This window comes from Cervus canadensis, chromosome 12 (genome assembly GCF_019320065.1).
Source record: "Cervus canadensis isolate Bull #8, Minnesota chromosome 12, ASM1932006v1, whole genome shotgun sequence".
Classification (NCBI taxonomy): domain Eukaryota; kingdom Metazoa; phylum Chordata; class Mammalia; order Artiodactyla; family Cervidae; genus Cervus; species Cervus canadensis.
In genome coordinates, this window is record NC_057397.1 from 57859617 (window position 1) to 57878228 (window position 18612).

At 40.7% G+C, this 18612-nt stretch overlaps 1 protein-coding gene across 2 annotated transcripts in view; it reads right to left on the reverse strand.

The window, feature by feature from the left end:
- The window catches only part of FZD6 (frizzled class receptor 6), a 35315-nt gene that overhangs the window by 6222 nt on the left and 10481 nt on the right, over positions 1-18612 (reverse strand). For both annotated transcript variants that reach the window (XM_043483806.1, XM_043483805.1), the window contains 2 exons: positions 4643-4839; positions 1098-2115 (listed from right to left, as the gene is read on the reverse strand). In XM_043483806.1, coding sequence (XP_043339741.1) covers positions 1098-2115; positions 4643-4839 — 1215 coding nt within the window. The remainder of the gene's footprint in view (positions 1-1097; positions 2116-4642; positions 4840-18612) is intronic.

The following is an 18612-nucleotide window of genomic DNA, read 5'->3' on the forward strand; positions in this document are numbered from 1 at the left end:
CTGCATTTTATATCATAAAGTCCTTCCCCATTATAAGATTAGAATTTTCTCACTTTATCTTCTAATACAGTTTTTCTTTACATGAGACGTAATCTTAAAAGATCATATATCTTATACTTTTTAGCAGTATGTAACGGTTGCCTTCCCCCCAAGTTTGCCAAAAATATGAGCAATCTAGGACAAAATATGGCAGGATCACTTTAAGAGTACTTCCTTATTGATTATATAGTAAAAACAGATGATGGATAACAGACTATGGACAGGCTGTAAGGCAGGTAAAACCATTATCCCCACACACCAGTATGTAAAACAGGTTTCACTGTTACAGTGCAATAACTTTCTAGAATATAAATTACTACGTAAAATGATTCAGTCCATACATTGCTTGATCTGATACACTGTGATGACATAGCACTCACAAGCAACATTAGTCAGTACCATATACAGATATTCAAGAAAAATTTAAAAATCTATTAAAAACAAAGCTTCTATTTTAAAAACTCAACTAAAATGCTCTAAGAGATTTTCTATTTTCAGATACTTTTAAATCTTAAAATCACAACTTTAATCAGAAGTATCAGAAACACATGAATCATGTTTTGTTTTAATTGTGCTTTTTGTCACAAGAAATGACAGGATAGTTTAGGCAAAAATTCTGTTTTTAAAAGTGTATACGAGCAAAATATAAAATTATATATTACATATCATCTTATTATAAACCCAAATAAGGGCCTTCTCAACTAAAGAATTAAAAACTACTCCCAACTTAGCAAAAGTTCCTTTTCTTCTCCCTATGACAAGAGCCTGTTCTTCTGACTCTATTCTTCATTTTACCATTCATCTGCTTTTGCAATCTAACTTAATTTTTAAAAGAACAGCTAAACGAGGCACTTTACTATCTTTGTAACTGAAGCTAAAACTGAGGAAACAACTCTTAAGACACTCATCCCAGTTTCCACTGATGCCTAGGGAACATTTCCCTCTGTTGGATTTTCTCACCTGCAATCTAATTTTAGCTTCATGACGAATTCAAAGATATTTCCAGGGAATGCCATGTTAAAATTAAATAGTGAAATAATACAAATGATAGCCTTTACCTGATAAGGACATGGGATATGGTACTGACGACAGTGGTCAGAGACCCAAGTTATCTCCCAGGTAATCCTGTTTACTTGCTCGTAGACGTAGCACCCCAGAAGAGTTACTAATGGCACAAGATACAGGCCACTGAAGACTCCAATTCGAATCATAAATTTCTTCAGTTTCTCTTGGTTCCGGCCATCATGCTGTATAACTTGTCGAACGTGATTTAAGGAAATAATGCCAGCTAAGAGAAGAGACAGCCCGACAAACACGCAAAGGCACAGTGGCAAGAGGACGAAGTAGCGAGAAGCATCCAGGTCGTAAAGGCCGACGAAGCAGACTCCACTAATGTTGTCTCCTTCAACTTTGTTCATGGCAAGAAGCATAATGGTGAGAAAACCTGGTATTCCCCATGCAACAGCATGAAACCACACTGCTTTTTGTTCAATGGCCTCACAACTCCATTTTCTGCCAGCAGCTAAGAACCAAGTAATGGTAAGCATCACCCACCACACAGTGCCAGCCATGGTGAAAAAATACAAAAACATGAACAAAATGGTGCAAGCCTTATTTTGAGAGCCTAGAACAACTGTGTCGCCAAGTTCCAGTTTCTCATCTGCCTTATTGCACGCCGTGCTATTGCCTAGCAAGAATCCGATAAAGTACATGAGAGATACAATGCTGTAACAGACAGAGTAATATATAATAGGTCGCTCTGGGTATCTGAATCTTCTAACATCAATTAAAAAAGTAAGGAATGTGAAAAGGGTTGCACAGAGACAAAATATTGAAACTATTCCAATAAAACTTTTTGCAAACTCTAGCTCATCACTTTTAAAATACATGTTGGGGCATGGAGGTGCACATTGGTCAATTCCCAGAAACTTATAGCCTTGTCCCCCAGAAGTCTTAAGATGCCTTGGACACCAAAATCCAATGTCTCTTCGGATTTGTTCTGATTTCTTGTGAGGACCAAGAAGCTCTGTGTGTGGGTTAAAAGTTGCAGGAACAGACTCATCACAGTACTGTAATCTGTAAAGATTTAAAAATAAATAAATAAAAGCAGCCAACATTTTTGAGTTACTATTTTAATGTTATACTTCACAACTATAAACTATTCCTTATGTATTCATTCTAGAATTCTTTTATTATTATTATCATTTTAAAATCTTTTGGCCCAGCCACATGGCATGTGGAATCTTAGTTCCCTAAGATTGAACCCACACCCCCTTTATTGGTAGCATGGACTCTTAACCACTGGGCTGCCAGGGAAGTCCCTCCTTATGCATTCATAACTGATGGGGAGACATACAAACTTAAGCAGATACAGGTTTACAGTTGGGGAGGAAGTTTTGAAATTGACTAAAAACTTGTAGTTGTTAATGGGGCCCCAATACACTAACATATATATTAAGTATCAGGCAAGTGAACATGAAAACTCCCTTCCTGGAAAACAATCAATTAATAACTGTTAAATAAATTCTGATTTCAAGGCTAAGTGTTTAAGAAAGAATTTATCTTGATTGGTAGTCTCTAGACAGAAAGATGCTGACTTATCTGTTTGAAATATTTTGAAATATAAGTCTTGGGGAAATGAATTTTTATTTTCTAATACCCATAAGCAAAGTAGATCAGCTACATAGTAAGGTGATGACAATTAAAATGACTGAAATGAGATCATTTCCTGGGTGGAGAAGACAAAGTTCAAGTGATTTCTAAGTTTATAAAGAAGGGCAAGAAGATCACCAAGAGGAAGGCTGAGGACCAGCTGAACACACATCACCGTTTTGTTGCGGTATGGTTGACTGCCTCCCTTGTTCAAGGCAGTCCAGAATGATACAAGTGATATTTCTGCTTTGTGCAGAACTTTATCACTGAGTTTCTACACACCCAGAATTATTTTGGAGGAGCTACATGGTTTAGAAATTAGTGGAGGACCTCCCTGGTGGGTCCAGTGGTTAAGATTCACGCTTCCAACACAGGGGGCATGGGTTTGATCCCTGCGGGGAACTAAGATCCCACATACCACATGGCCAAAAAATTTAAAAATTAAAAAAAAAAAGAAATTAGTGGAGGTTTTAAAGGAGAAAGCATTTTAAATATGCCTTAGAAAGAATAGAAAATAATAAAATGTATGCCCGTATAAAAACATGGATGTTTCTACTAGTTTTTTCAAAAGGTAGTATATGTTTTACTTTATTACAGATACAGTTGGGACCCCTTTCTGGTCCTACTCTCTTTTCTCTCTCTCTTCCAAAGTATTCATTACTACAAGTTCAGTTTTTATTTCTCCTCCCTTACTATGTTTTTTCCAACTATAATGTTATACAGTATTATTTTACAGGTTTTGAACTTTTTTGGCACTGTGCTATATATATCATACTTTTTTTTTTACTTATAACTTTTAGATTTATCTATGTTGACAGATGCAGGACAACCGCCCTCGTAACTGTATGGCAGTATCCTAGTGTGTAAGTACATCACAATTTACTTATTCTTACAACGGACTTTCAGACTTTTTCTCATTTAAAGAAATCTTATTTTTTTGGCCGTGATGGTTCTTCATTGCTTGCGAGGGCTTTCCCTAGTTTCAGTGAGTGAGGGCTACTCTTTGTGGGTGTGGGGGCTTCTCACTGCATGGCTTCTCTGGCTGCGGAGCACAGACTCTGGGCACATGGGCTTCAATAGTTGCAGCTCATGGGCTTGAGGGTGTGGGGTCAGTAATTGTGGAGCACGGACTTAGCTGCTCTGTGGCATGTAGTATCTTCCCGGACCAGTGTTCCCTGCACTGCAAGGCAAATTCTTAACTAGTGGGCCACCAGGGAAGCCCCCAGACTTTTTCTCATTAAAAAAAATTATGAGTAATGCTACAATAAGTATTCTTGCATATGATTCATTGTTTGGGGAAAAGTTTCCATAGAAGGGGATTTTCTAAGATGTACAGTAAGAACACCTTCACTTTTACTATGTATTATCAGTTGTTCTAGAAAGTGATTATGCATCTAGCAGAAGTGTACGAGCTCCACAAAGGCTCTAGAGTTTCTTTAGTCTATGGATAAAGAAACAAAGAGAACCGTCACCACTGTTCCCAGATTTATTATATGAAGTCTCATTATGTCAGCAGAATATTTCAAATTATTAGCTTTCAATGTCTAGAGATTAGCAGACAAAAGTAATTAATCAAGACATATGCAGAAAGGTCCATGAATTGATAATAATACCATTTCCCCCCCAGTTTAGAGCAAAGGCATCTTAATTCATTCTCACAGAACTTTGCACCCTCACTTGTTGTATTAACACAGGTGTAATTGTGCATTTAATTTTATGCTTATTTGATTACTCTCTATTCCTCCCACCCCACTGCAAGTTCTCTAAAAACAAGAACCAAGTCTGGTTTTGCTCACCACTGTGTACAATGCTGATATACAAGTGCCTAACGTATATTAAGTGTGCAATAAATAGTTGTTGACAAATAATGAAAGCTTGTCACTAACATTCTTGAAAATTAATACCAGTATGAAAATATCATCAGTAGCTTTCAGCTAAAAACATAATTTACCTATCACATTCAAGTTCCTCAGGCCATCGGATATCAAAAGTGTCCATTAATTTCTTGCAATCAGAATACACTTTCTCACAAAATTTCCGACAGGGTGGAACCACATGAATTTGCTCAGTGCAGGTTGGTACAAAAGCTTTGCAAAGGAAAGTTTCAACATTTGGTGAACATTCCAGATTTGCCAGAGGAAGAAAAAGCTGTTAAAAAACAAACAATAAGAGAAGGTTAGAAAACAGGTTAGAAGGTTAGAATTTTTTAGCATACACTTTTTCACTTAAACTCCAAAAGAATTTTAAATCTCACTCTCAATACAATCAAATCTGAGGAGATAAGTGTTTGATTAGACATAAGAACCCTTCATACACAGTGGAATATTAATTTATACAATTATGCATTTTTCAAGCAGACATTAGGGTTAAATCAAAAGTATGAGTTGATCGCTATATGAAATAAATTATACAAATAATCAATTTATAAGTATATGCTCCCTGGAGGAGGAAATGGCAACCCACTCCAGTAGTCTTTACTGGAAAATTCCATGCACAGAGGAGCCTGGTGGGTGATAGTCCATGGGGTTGCAAAGAGTCAGACATGACTGGGCATGCATGCAAGTATATCTTAAAATACCCTATCACTATAGTGAGCATTCTGGAGAATAAAGGAATGTTTGGGGTGGAGGGAACAGCATGAAAAAAGGCATGAGGATCATAAGAATATGGTGGATTCAGGGAAAGAAGTTCAGTATGAATAGAATACAAGGTCAAAGACTTGAAGTCAAGAATGCAGTAGACAGAGATGACCTGATCACAGAGAGCACAGATGACATGCTATTGCTTGGATTATAAAAGAAGGAGTGGGGTACTACGGGAGAATGTTAAGCAGGAGACGTCTACAGTCTGACAGCTGTGTTTGAATGCTGGCTCCACGTTTACCAGTTTTATAGCTCTGGCAGGTTACTTAAACTCACTGTGCCTTAGTTTCTTCATCTGTAAAATGGCAATAATAATAGTACTTGTCTCACAAGATTGGTATGAATACAAGGTTAACAAATGTAAAGTGCTGAGAACACTGTCGAGCATATAGTTACGTACTCAATAAATATTCAACCTAGTGGCTCAGATGGTAAGCATCTGCCTGCACTGCAGGAGACCTGGGATCAATTCCTGGGTCGGGAAGATCCCCTGGAGAAGGGAATGGCAACCCACTCCAGTATTCTTGCCTGGAGAATTCCACAGACAGAGGAACCTGGTGGGCTATAGTCTGTGGGATGGCAAAGAGGCAGATACGACTGACTGACTAACACACACACACAAGATTGTTATGAATACAAAGTTAATAAATGTAAGGTGCTTAGAACAGAGTCTGGCATAAAGTTAAGTTCTCAATAAATGTTAGTTATTATGATTATTACCCTTTAGGGAGTGTGGACAGGTTCTGGAAAAACCTGGTAGGCTGAGCACATATGTTTATCTCCTTTCTCCCCTCCTTACCTCCTTATTAACAGGACAAATCCATTAGTAAGCGAACAAGAGAAACTACGTCAGCATATCAGAGTTCTCCGAAGGACAAAAATGAAACAAAACAACAAAAAAGCAAGCCCCAAACTTTGAGCGACAGGAAGCTACTAGAGGAGTGGTAAGTGACTTAATGGGACCAAGATGGAGTGGAGGGATTCATGTGAGAATGAGCTGATTCATTTGCCCTAAAGAATCTGAGAGTCTCAGTTCTTTGAAGCACAGAGTAGCATAAAAGGCTACAACTGGAGGAACGTTCACACGTTAGTTCCTCACTATGTCACCCCACGCCCCTACCCAGGCAGCCAGATGACCACTGCATCCTACCAAGGTTGTTTCCAGAAGAGATGGAACTAGACGTTCTGCACTTGGGTATCAGGCACAGAGCAGGGCAGAAGTACAATCCACAGTGAAGAGAGGGACTGAGGAACGGTCTACCTATGGAGACAGGAAGCCCTCCCCTTCTCCCGCTCTGTTTCCCAAAGGCATATATACCTACCATCCCCAAACTTTGAAAAAATTCAACAGCCTTGGAGAAAAGACCTCTACACACTGACAATGAAAAAGCTAGTTGCCCTCGCGCTCACCTTCCTATGAAGCCCGCCAGTAACAAGGCCCGTTCACTCACACCGAGCTTTTCAGGGCCCCACACAAACATACATGGGCAGCCAAGCATCATCAGGCATCTGAAGAAAACATCACAAGAGACAGAAACTCAAAATAAGCAAGCAGATAAAATGAAATGTGGAGGAAACAGAGATTATCCAGGGAATAGAAGGAAACAAATCACAAAACAAACAAAAACCTTAGTCAGTTAAATGAGAGGCTATTGCTTCCATTAAAGAATCAGATAGTAAGGAAAATTTAAAAATAAGATAGCTGAAATTAAAAACTCTATAGAAGCACTAGAAGATAAAGCTGAAAGAAGAGACATCCCATAGGAGTACCAGTCTAAGCGTCCAACTCCTGACTAAAGGACTTACAGAAATAAACAAGGAAGATGGGAGTGGGGAAGACAATCAAATAAAGAAATTAAGAATATTTTTCAGAACAGAAGGATGCCAGTTTCCACATTGGAAAGGTTGGCAGCACATTGCAATCCTGCTACTAAAACATGTCTGGGCTAAAATGTCAGTCAACTAACTCTTTTACATTCTCTCCTGAGGTGATGACTTTGTTCCTAGTTCACTGAAAAGTCAGAAATAACCAGAAGATAATTTCCTTAACCTCTCACAAAAGGTACCAAACCTAACCTACTTTATCCATATTCTTTCTTCTACTATTTCAATGGTTGAATGGCTTGAACTCATAACCAAGTCTTGCATTTGTACACTGCATCCCTCCCCACTTTCCTAATCAAGGACTTTCCTCTGGTAATGGTCTCCTATTCTTGCAATAATTTCCCCCCTCTGTTACAGTGATTCCATCATACAAACTTACTCTATTATCTCTAACCATAAAAAAAAAAAAATCTTTCCTTGACTCCACATTCCCACCCCAACTCAGGTATCATTTCATTTTTTTCTTCCTCTTTATAAAACACCCCACCCTGAAAATAGTTAGCTTTACCCACTTTCTTCAATTCTTCTCTTCCATTTCCTTTCGAGCCCACTCTCCAATCTGGTTTTGTCTGCATACTTCAGTGAAACTGCTTGTCAGAGTTACCAGTAAGCTTCAAATTGTCAAATCCAATGGTCAATTCTGAGTCCTCATTCTACTCAACTCAACATTTGACACAGTAGATTCTGCCCTCCTCCTGAGATACTTTTTTCAACTGACTTCTAGAATACGAATTTTCCTGAATTCCTATGGATCTCACTCTTCTGATTTCTTCCATTTCTCTTCTGATTTCTTCCATTTCCCAACTGGAAATATTGAAGCACTCCAGGCTCACTCCTCAGACCTCTGTCTACTCTCTGTAAACCCAACTCCTCAGGAGAAACAAATCCAGAATCACGGTATTAAACACCAACTCTCCATGAAGGATTCACAATTTCTGGCCTCTATCTCACCTGTGAATCCTAGACTTGAATGACCATCTGCCTTCTGGACAACTCCAGTTGGCTGTCAACATGCATCTCAAACCTAACACGTCAAAAACACAACTCAAACCGCCAAACACTGCATTAGTCTCCCCATCTCGGTGAGCTGGTGCCACCATTCGCCAAGTTACTCAGGCCAAAAATCTAAAGATCCATCCTCTACTCCTCTCCTTTCCTCACTCCATAGCCAATCCATCAGCAAATCCATTGGCTCTCCCTCCAAAATATATCTCAAATGTGACCACTTGTTGCTGTTGTTGTTCAATCGCTCAGTCGTGTCCGACTATTTGCAACTCCCATGGACTGCAGCACGCCAGGCCTCCCTGTCCTTCACCATCTCCCAGAGCTTGCTCAAGCTCATGTCCATTGAATCAGTGATGCCATCCAACCATCTCATCCTCTTCTGTCCCCTTCTCCTCCTGCCTTCAAGCTTTCCCAGCATGGGGATCTTTTCCAATGAGTCGGCTCTTCGCATCAGGAACCCAAAGTATTGGAGTTTCAGTTTCAGCATTAGTCCTTCCAAAGAATATTCAGGACTGATTTCCTTTAGGATTGACTGGTTTCATCTCCATGCAGTCCAAGGAACTCTCAAGAGTCTTCTCCAGCATCACAGTTCGAAGGCATCAATTCTTTGGTGCTCAGCCTTTTTTATGGTCCAACTCTCACATTACTACTGGAAAAACCATAGTTTTGACTATATGGACTCACTGTTATTAAGTTACTACATCTAAGCCAGTATACATTTCACCTAGACTACTGAAATAACCCTAAAAGGTCTCACTGGGCTTCCCCGGTGGCTCAGTGGTAAAGAACCAACTTCCAAAGAAGGAGTCTCGGAGAGGAGGGTTCAATCACTGCATCATGAAGATCCCTGGATAAGGAAGGGAATGGCTACCCACTCCAGTATTCTTGCCTGGGAAGTTTGAGGGACAGAGGAGCCTGGCATGCTAATCCATGGGGTTGCAAAAGAGTTGAGCAACCAAACAACAGGTCTTACTACTTACCACTCTTGCTAATCTTACAGTCAATTTCTCTGATTCTTTAAAATGCAAATTTATCCTTGTCCAGAAGACTCCAAGGGAAAAAAAATCTCAAAGTCCTTATTAAGTCCTATAAGGCCTTAAGTTCCCTACTCTCGGCTATGTCTCCAGTTTCCCTTTCTAACTCTCTCTTACTCCACTGCCCCCAAACTGGCTCTCTGCCTCTCAGCATTCTACGCATACGTCTGCTTCGGGATTCTGCATTTGCTTTCCCTTCATCTGGAACACTCCTCCTCCAGGTAGTCACACAGCTTGTGTCTTGGCTCAACTGTTACCTCAGAGAGGCATACCCTGCCCGCCCTTCATAAAAATTATACTGTCTTTCTCTGGTTCATTATTATGCTTTGTATTTCTTTATAGTCCTTATCATTATCAGACATCTCATTATATGACTAGTTTTATAGATTCTCTAGTTTATTTTTGGGCTCCGAAATCACTGCAGATGGTGACTGCAGCCATGAAATTAAAAGACGCTTGCTCCCTGGAAGAAAAGCTATGACCAACTTAGCATATTAAAAAGCAGAGACATTATTTTGCTGACAATGGTCTGTCTAGTCAAAGCTATGTCTTTTCCAGTAGTCATGTATGGATGTGAGAGTTGGACCATAAAGAAGGCTGAGCACCAAAGAATTGATGCTTTTGAACTGTGGTGCTGGAGAAGACTCTTGAGAGTCCCTTGGACTGCAAGGATATGAAACCAGTCCATCCTAAAGGAAATCAGTCCTGAATATTCTTTGGAAGGACTAATGCTGAAACTGAAACTCCAATACTTTGGGCACCTGATGCGAAGAGCCGACTCATTGGAAAAGATCCTGATGCTGGGAAAGATTGAAGGCAGGAGAAGGGGACGACAGAGGATGAGATGGTTGGATGGCATCACTGACTCGATGGACAGGAGTCTGAGCAAGCTCCAAGAGTTGGTGATGGACAGGGACGCCTGGCATACTACAGTCCATGGCATTGCAGTTGGACATGACTGAGCAACTGAACTGAACTGAACTGATATATTCTCTAGTTTATTTCTGCCTTCACTGTCAGAAGGTAAATTCCACAAAGGGAAGGGATTTCGTCTGTTTTTTTAACTGCTGTACCCACAATGCCTAGAACCATTTGTGTGAATGTAGAGTGATTTATCTATAAATATTTATTGAATAAATTATAACTATCCAGAGCAATGAAGGAACAATGACAAGGCATGTCAAAAAATTTCAAACCATCAAGATGAAAAAAGATCATAAATATTTCCAGCTGGAAAAAAAATAGCCCACATGCAAAGGAATTAAATTCTCAAGATTTGATAATATCAGATGCTAGAAGACAATGCAGAAATAATTTATAAAATTCTGAAGGAGTATTACTTTCAATCTAGAATTCTACATCCAACCAAACATTTAGGTGACAGTAAAATAATGACCTTTTGGGCCCTGTGAGGAAGCAAATTTTTAACTTTCAAATAAAGCTTTTAAGGAAGCAACTAGAGGATACAGTATTCCTAAAACCAACTGAAGGAGTATATGAATAAATCAGGAAGGAAAATGACACAGGACTCAGGAATTAGTTGACCCAACTCTAAGAATGGCAAGAGGAAGCCACAGTACAACAACTGAGAATCTAAACCAAGCAGCCAGGACATACTGATAAGAAGACAGACAGCTGAAGGGGAAGATCTCCAAGGGACTGGAAGTGGGGGACTGGAACTGACAGATTATATGATATTCTGAGCATCTGGGATAATTACTGCTATATGTCTAACAAGTCTGCTGGAACATCTGAAAAAAATTAGCCATAGGTACACAGGAAACAAAGCAAATGGGGAAAAATGCGATTGCTGCATTAACGGAGCGGGGGGGGGGGGTGGCGTAGGTATTACAGAAGTAAATGTAATCAAAGTATACTACTTGATTCAGCACTGTAACATGTTCTATTAGGTTGAGAGAAATAAAAGTGGAAGAATAAGATAAATAAATTATCAACTACCATAATGGAGGAAAGATTGAAAGACTGAACAGATACTGCCTGAAGTTGTAAACTGATAAATCAATAAATAACAAACTAAGCATATTAGGTAGAATATGGCCTACGTAGCAGGCGAATACCCAAAAGAGCTCAAAGTACCTGCCACGAGGGAGGACGACTGGGTGGAGATAGAGAACAGTGGGCAAGGATTGTTGTTTTCCTGTTAAAAGTCCTTAATTCTGAGGGTTTTTTTCCCAGCTTTATTCAGGTATAATTGATGTATGATAAACTGAACATGTATAAAGTGCATTCTTTGATAGGTTTTGAAATCATTGCCATAATCAAGGTACCAATCTATCCATCACTACCAGAAGTTTCCTCTTGCCTATTGGTAATCCCTCCCTCCTACCCCCTCTCTCCTCAATACCCCTTCTCCCACCCATAACCTTCGCTGGCAATCACTGATCTGTTTTTTATCACTATAGAGTGGTATTTTTCTAGAATTTTACATAAAGGGAATCATACAGTATATATCCTTTTTTGTCTGGTTTCTCACTTAGCATCATTTTGAGATTTATCCCTGGTGTCCTGTGTATCAACGCTTCATTCTTGACAACTACAATCTACCGTACTGGGCTTCCCTGGTGGCTCCCTGATGGTAAGGAATCTGCCCGCAATGCAGGAGAACTGAGTTTGATCCCTGGGTCTGAAAGTTCTCCTGGAAAAGGGAATGGCAACTCATCCCACTATTCTCGTCTGGAAAGTTCCATGGACAGAGGAGCCTGGCAGGCTATAGTTCAAAGGATTGCAAAGAATTAGACATGACTGAGAGACTAACACACACACTCTATTGCATGGCTATATCAAAATTTGCTTGTCCATTCTCCTGTTGATGGACAGTAAGAACTGCCCATGGGACATGTGAGTGTCTGTATCTACTAACAGGAAGTTAAATAAACAGAGCTCTGCAGGTAAGAGATTAGGTTAAGGCTACAGATTTGTAAGTCATCATTATAAAAATGGTAACTAAAATGATTGAATGAAATTATCAAAAGAGAACATGTAGAATAAGATGAAAAATCTGAATCAAGGGGGAATGCACTGATCTTATATATTCTTTCTTTCCAAATGCCACTGAAATGTGAGAAAATGTTTAAAGATAAAAAAGAAATCTATAGAAAATCTATAGCTACACAAAAAAATAGGGAAAGGGTCTCATCAGTGAACTATGAACATCGAACTATGAACTCTGAGACATCTCTGAAAAATAAAAAGGGGAATGAAGACTTCTACTTTCCGCACTGTGACCAATTAAACATCTCTGGCCACAAAACATTCAGATTCCAGACAAACTGCAACAGATAAACTTTAAAATACACTGCTGAGCAAGGCATTAACCTAATAAAATGGCACAAAATATATAAAATTCAAAACAACAAATCTACGAGGAGAAGTGGATAATTCCATGATCACAATGAGAAATTTCAACCCATAGTTCTTGGTAAACGAAAGACCAGGCAGACAAAAAATTAGGAAGTAAATATGAGATGTGATTACAACACTGCAATTAACAAGTCTGGTTAAAGGCAAGCCCAACTATTAGAGGACAAGAGCTGCAGAGGACTCTGGACCAGTATAGAGTTCATCTTGCCCTGATGGGGCAAGTGACTGAGCCAAGAGAGGACTGCCACGATGATACACTGGAAGTGAAGGTCGCTCAGTCGTGTCTGACCCTTTGCGACCCCATGGACTGTATAGTTCATGGAATTCTCCAGGCCAGAATACTGGAGTGGGTAGCCTTTCCCTTCTCCAGGGGATCTTCCCAACCCAGGGATCGAACCCAGGTCTCCTGCATTGCAGGCAGATTCTTTACCAGCTGAGCCAAAAGGGAAGCCCAAGAATACTAGAGCGGGTAGCCTATCCCTTCTCCAGGGGATCTTCCCGACCCAGAAATTGAACCGGTGTCTTCTGCACTGCAGGCGGATTCTTTACCAACTGAACTATGAGGGAGATAAAGGAGATACATTGCATCTCCCTTATTTGAATGAGGCTGAATTTGATACTTATTTGAATGATGCTGAAGCCTAAACCACCTAACAGGAGCTTGCTGGAGAGCAAACAGTAGTGTACTTTTTCCATTTTCTCTGTCCCGAGGGGGAGAACACCCAGCTTCTGTGCGGGTATCCTCCTCTGGGACTGCGGTGGAACAGGGGAGGCATGAGCAACTGGTAGCATTTACCTCTTTGTTTGCTGTCCCAAGAAAGTCTAGTTCCTACAAATTCTGAATCTCTGGAAATTGAATCTTATGATGGAAAGAATTAAAACACACTGTGTTTAAGTCTTCAAGCCCAACAGCTATAAATAAATTGAGGGTCAGCACTTTAGGACTATTATTGTCCTGGGTGGACAAAATGAAACTAACACATGTACCTTTTGCTATATTAAAACAATTTTCTTATGGGGCAAAAAAGGCAAGTCACATCCTCTGTCTAATCCTTCGAGAGTGTCAACATTGGTTAATCCAATAATGTTGTTGTTCATGCAATCCACAAGGATAAACCAGATGTTGATAACTCAAGTGGCCAGGCAGATAAATTCAAAAGCGTAGGAGTAGTTGGGTAGCAGCTGCTACTCACTTCTAGTGGACTGTTATCAAGGAGTGGGAACACAGAACTCTCAGGAATTTCAAGCTTTCATAAGAAAACAGAATCTGGATTTGTATGAGAAGTCTCCAAATAAAAAGAAAAATTTAATGTGAACATGTAAAATAATGTACAGGACAAACAAAGCATGTCTTCAGATCTGATCCAGTGTGGACTACTAATGTTCACGCTCCGCTACAAGCTAATAGCCGTTCAGAATTTTAGACTTGGGAGGGACTTTGTTTTTAAAACGTGTGTATGTATGTGTGCATTCTGCCAAGGAATAGTTTCTTTAAGTAAGAGGTACAAAGAGGCGTAATACATTCAGTAAATAAAAGCACAGCTGCATTGGCTGAACAGGAAGCCCTCCCTCTGAGACATCTCTCACTGTTCCCCTTTCCCTCCAGTAACCTCAGCGCACCTTCAGAGATCACGTCTGCAAAGCACTGACCTAATCCAAACCCTCAGACTACAAGTGAGAACATGGAATCCAATTCTTACTGAAATTGTTTTTGCAATCCCCACAACCAGTCTGAATTAGACTTTAAGGGCCTTATCCCTGAGCTAACATTACTGATAATAAATGAGAGCTTTGATTTATTCAGCACCTACCATAAACTAGGCACTGTGCTTTTTCATATACCAGGTCTTTTCACAGCAAGTCTGTGAGAGGGACATTCTTTTTTTTTTTTTTTTTGAGAGGGACATTCTTATCTCCACCTCGTAGATGGGGAAACAGAGACTCTAAGAGCACCTTTTATAGAGTCAATAAGTAGTAAGCGGCAACCAGGATAGGAACCTGGGTCTACACTCCAGATTTGTCCTCTGTAACCCTGATGCTAAGCTGCCACCCAGCTCTCCCTGAAAACTACTCTTCCCCAAAGCACGATGCAGGCAGGAATGCCAATGTGAGTGGAGGCGAAGAAGGATATCAAAAGAGGACTGAGTCGTCTAACATAAAACAAAACCAATGTTCACAGGACATATTACTCAAAGACAATAAAACCTTAAACTATGTTTATCATATGCTGGATGATACATGCACCTCCTGAAGCTGGTAATTCTGGAACAGGTAATTTTATAACACATAATAGCACTTTAAATAATGGGTAGTCAGCCTGTTATTGAACTCGTCCCAAATGGTTGAAAAAACAGGAGGAGCATATTTCCCTCATCTTTTAAATAAATCATCTACGTTCCTCCATAAAATGTCCTGGGTTTCATTCTCAGAAACCAAACCTTGACTGAGATGTAAAGACTGCTAACATGACCCACTGTGACATTTCCTGTGTCCTTAATCTTGTACTCAGAATATCATCATGTTATTTAACTAGCATTTAGCATGGCAGGATTTTATCTAATTCTTCGCTGGAAATGCCAGTTCTGTAGTTCTGGTCCCAGCTCTGCCATTAACTACTGGTGTCACCTTTGGAAGGTGACTTTCTGTCTTTTAGTCTCAGAGCATTCATCAGGAAAATGAATGTGACGAACTCCTGGATAGCCTCTAAGGACACTTTGTGTCTCAAAAAGTTTGTGAAGAAGCTGACAAAGACGTGAATAGCAGAGGTGGACATACATTTCAAAGCAACCGTTGGTACTACGATGAACATTTCTCCTAGTTCATTAACTAACTCTGTCTGTACTGAGCTCTAGAGTGAACGTTTTCATTTCCATCTGGCCAGCAGTACAATTCTGGGGAATCCCAAAGTAGGTTCGGATGCTGCACAAACTTAAGGATGGATGCAACCTGACAACAAAAATACAGACACGAAATCTAAGCTAGGCCATTCTTCCAGGCATTGAGATTCCTGTACAAAAGAACAGTCAGATTACTTGATGCATTTGCAGTGGGATCAATAATACCCATGGGGCCAAAGTAAGTGTCCAGGGACAACAGCTCAGGAAGTGCCTGCTGGCGCTGGTGACAGGGTGATGTTATGGCATGATCTTAACTGTGTGTTGTTCCTCTTTGCTTCTCTCTGGTTCTCCAGCCTCTCCAATGATCCAACAAGCCACCCAACATCCATCCATTTTCTGCTTCAGTTCGTCAAAGTGGGGTTCTATTGTTTGCAACTAAGACCAGCCAGCATGGCAATGATATAAAGAATGAGTTGTAAATGAACTTAGTGAAATGAGAAGAATTCTGGAACTAGTTTTCTGGCCTAACTGGGGCCAAAAGCAAGTGAACATTCTGTCAGTGTTTAAAGATGGAAATCTGGAAGCCCATGACATATAGCAGAAAAGCAATTAATCACGTTATCTTATAATCACTTGGATTCAAAGAACTTCTTAGAGTGATGTGCCCAGTGGAGACAAGGCTGAGTGGCTGCTACCAGAGAAACCGAGAAAGCTATAAAGAGCATCATGTATTCAAGGTCCGTGGGCTGAAGTGAGTGCTTCTAAGGGCACTGTTTGGCTTAGGAAGAAAGTGACAAACTGGCACCTGTGAATTCTCGGTTCAAGGTGTGGAGTGCAACACATGGATTAAAGGCCACTCCAGACTGGTAGGTGCCACCTTTAGTAAGCAAGAAAACATACACACGAGGCCTGTCCTGGGTAGCTACAAGATGATGAGACCTCCGCACCTGCCCGCCAGAATCTTAAAGGTTTATACAGAGGCCTTAACTGGGATCAATCACACAGACCATCTACTGGCCTCAGTACTGCTTTACTATCTCAAGGCTGAAGTTGAAAACCAAAGGTACGGACTGATCCTGCAGGTTATCAGATTACATCAGTTAAATTTGCTTCCCTGTCGTATAAGAGATCTATCATGATGAGGGATACTGTGATGAGTGGGACCTCAAGATGTGACATGGGGGTACATGACAAGGTTCAGAGTACCCACGCAGGATTCTGAACCCACAGCCCTCAAGGCAGACCCTCATCCCTTGTCTGCTGGGGCATTCCTCCAAAAGATATACTTTGTAACAAGACAATAAATAGCCTCATATCCCATTCCCACCATTCTTCAATGTCTTCATCTGTAGGTAGAGTTCTACCCACCAGTGCTCTGGAAAGGTCAAGTCAAACTTAAATCTGGAAAAAGGATTATATATTATTTATAGGACACTATACATTTACATTGGTTTGAGGGTACTAGATTATGGAGGAAAGGATGAAATTTTAGATGGGGCTAAGATATACTGACATGAATGTATTGATTCTAGATTCAATGTGGTAGCTTCAGAGACTGGTCTTTTAGGGGTCAGATGATCAGTGGGTTTTTGACAAGGGCTTGGTGGGATCGTGTTGGAGGAGTTAATGGGGAGGACATGACCCATGAGCTGGACCCTGGCAACTGGAGGTCTCTCATCCCCTCTCCTGTCCTTGGAAGTTATGTTCACTGGCTTTTCCTGCCCTAGAAGCTGCCCAAGATTCATAGTCTGCCCAAGAACCGTACTGGCTTCCTGGATAAACATTTTTATGGTTGAAGTAGCCAAATGAAAAATATTAGAGATCTCCCTCTTGCATGGTAGGAAATCAAAAGCAATACTGCAGATGGGGCTTTCAGAGATAAGTAACACCCATATTCATGGGTAGCAATTCTTGGCATTTGTCCATTTTAACTGGATGTTATTAATATATTGTCTTGAGCAACCTTAATCAAATGTCTAAGGTAGTTTTCCAGATGTGGTCTCTTTAATGCAACAAATCAGTACACCCTTGGCAACACATATGCAGCTTGAATCTGGCCAATGCTTTTTCCTCCAAAAGGAATTTCCTTTCACCTAGCAAGGAGAGCAACAAGTCTTCACCAACTTGCCTCAGAGCATTCTCAAAGAGTGCTCCCTGAAGCAGCAGCAGCCCCTGAAACCTGTTAGAAAGGCAAGTTCTCCATCCCACATCAGACCTACTGATTTGGGAGGTGGGGTCAGTGATTTGTGTTTTAATAAGCCCTACAGATGATTCTGATGCACACTAGAGGGTGAGGAACACCGCCTTAGAGTAACATCAACTCTTCAGCTCTGTGCCTTAATTTCATTTGACCAGAGACTAGAGACTCTAAGCATATTACTGTTTCATAGGGCATCACACTAGCCCATCTTATTTAGGACAGAAAGCTGGTGAGGCCATAGATACATTCCAATGAGGATATTCAGTTCAGTTCAGTTGCTCAGTCATGTCCGACTCTTTGCGACCCGATGAATCACAGCACGCCAGGCCTCCCTGTCCATCACCAACTTCCAGAGTCTACCCAAACTCATGTCCATCGAGTCGGTGATGCCATCCAGCCATCTCATCCTCTGCATTAACCCTAAAGAAATAAAAGGGGCCTTTCACCTCGATTCTACTAATGGTTCCTGGCAGACACTGGACACATCAATGGAACACCTGGAGAGATAATCAGCCCAAGACCTCTCATGAACTGGGTGCTATCTGGTCACCTACTTATGACATCAGGTGTAGCCAAAAGCATTCCCTCTTCAAGTGGCCGGAGTAGAACTTAAGAGACAAGGGAAAGCTACTGCTCATATCCTCAGAATGCCTACTACTGCCATGTTACACCTTTTCCTTAAAACACACTGGCTAGCTCCCCATGCTATAATGACAGGATAATGGAAAGAACCACAGCACGGGCCTTGGCTTGCTGTTGCTGTAAGATCCTGAAGAGAAACTCTGGGTTAGGAGGCTAATAAAGTGAAAAGTGAAGTAGCTCAGTTGTGTCCAACTCTGCAACCCCGTGGACTGTAGCCCACCAGGCTCCTCCCTCCATGGGATTCTCCAGGCAAGAATACTGGAATGGGTTGCCATTTCCTTCTCCAGGGGATCTTC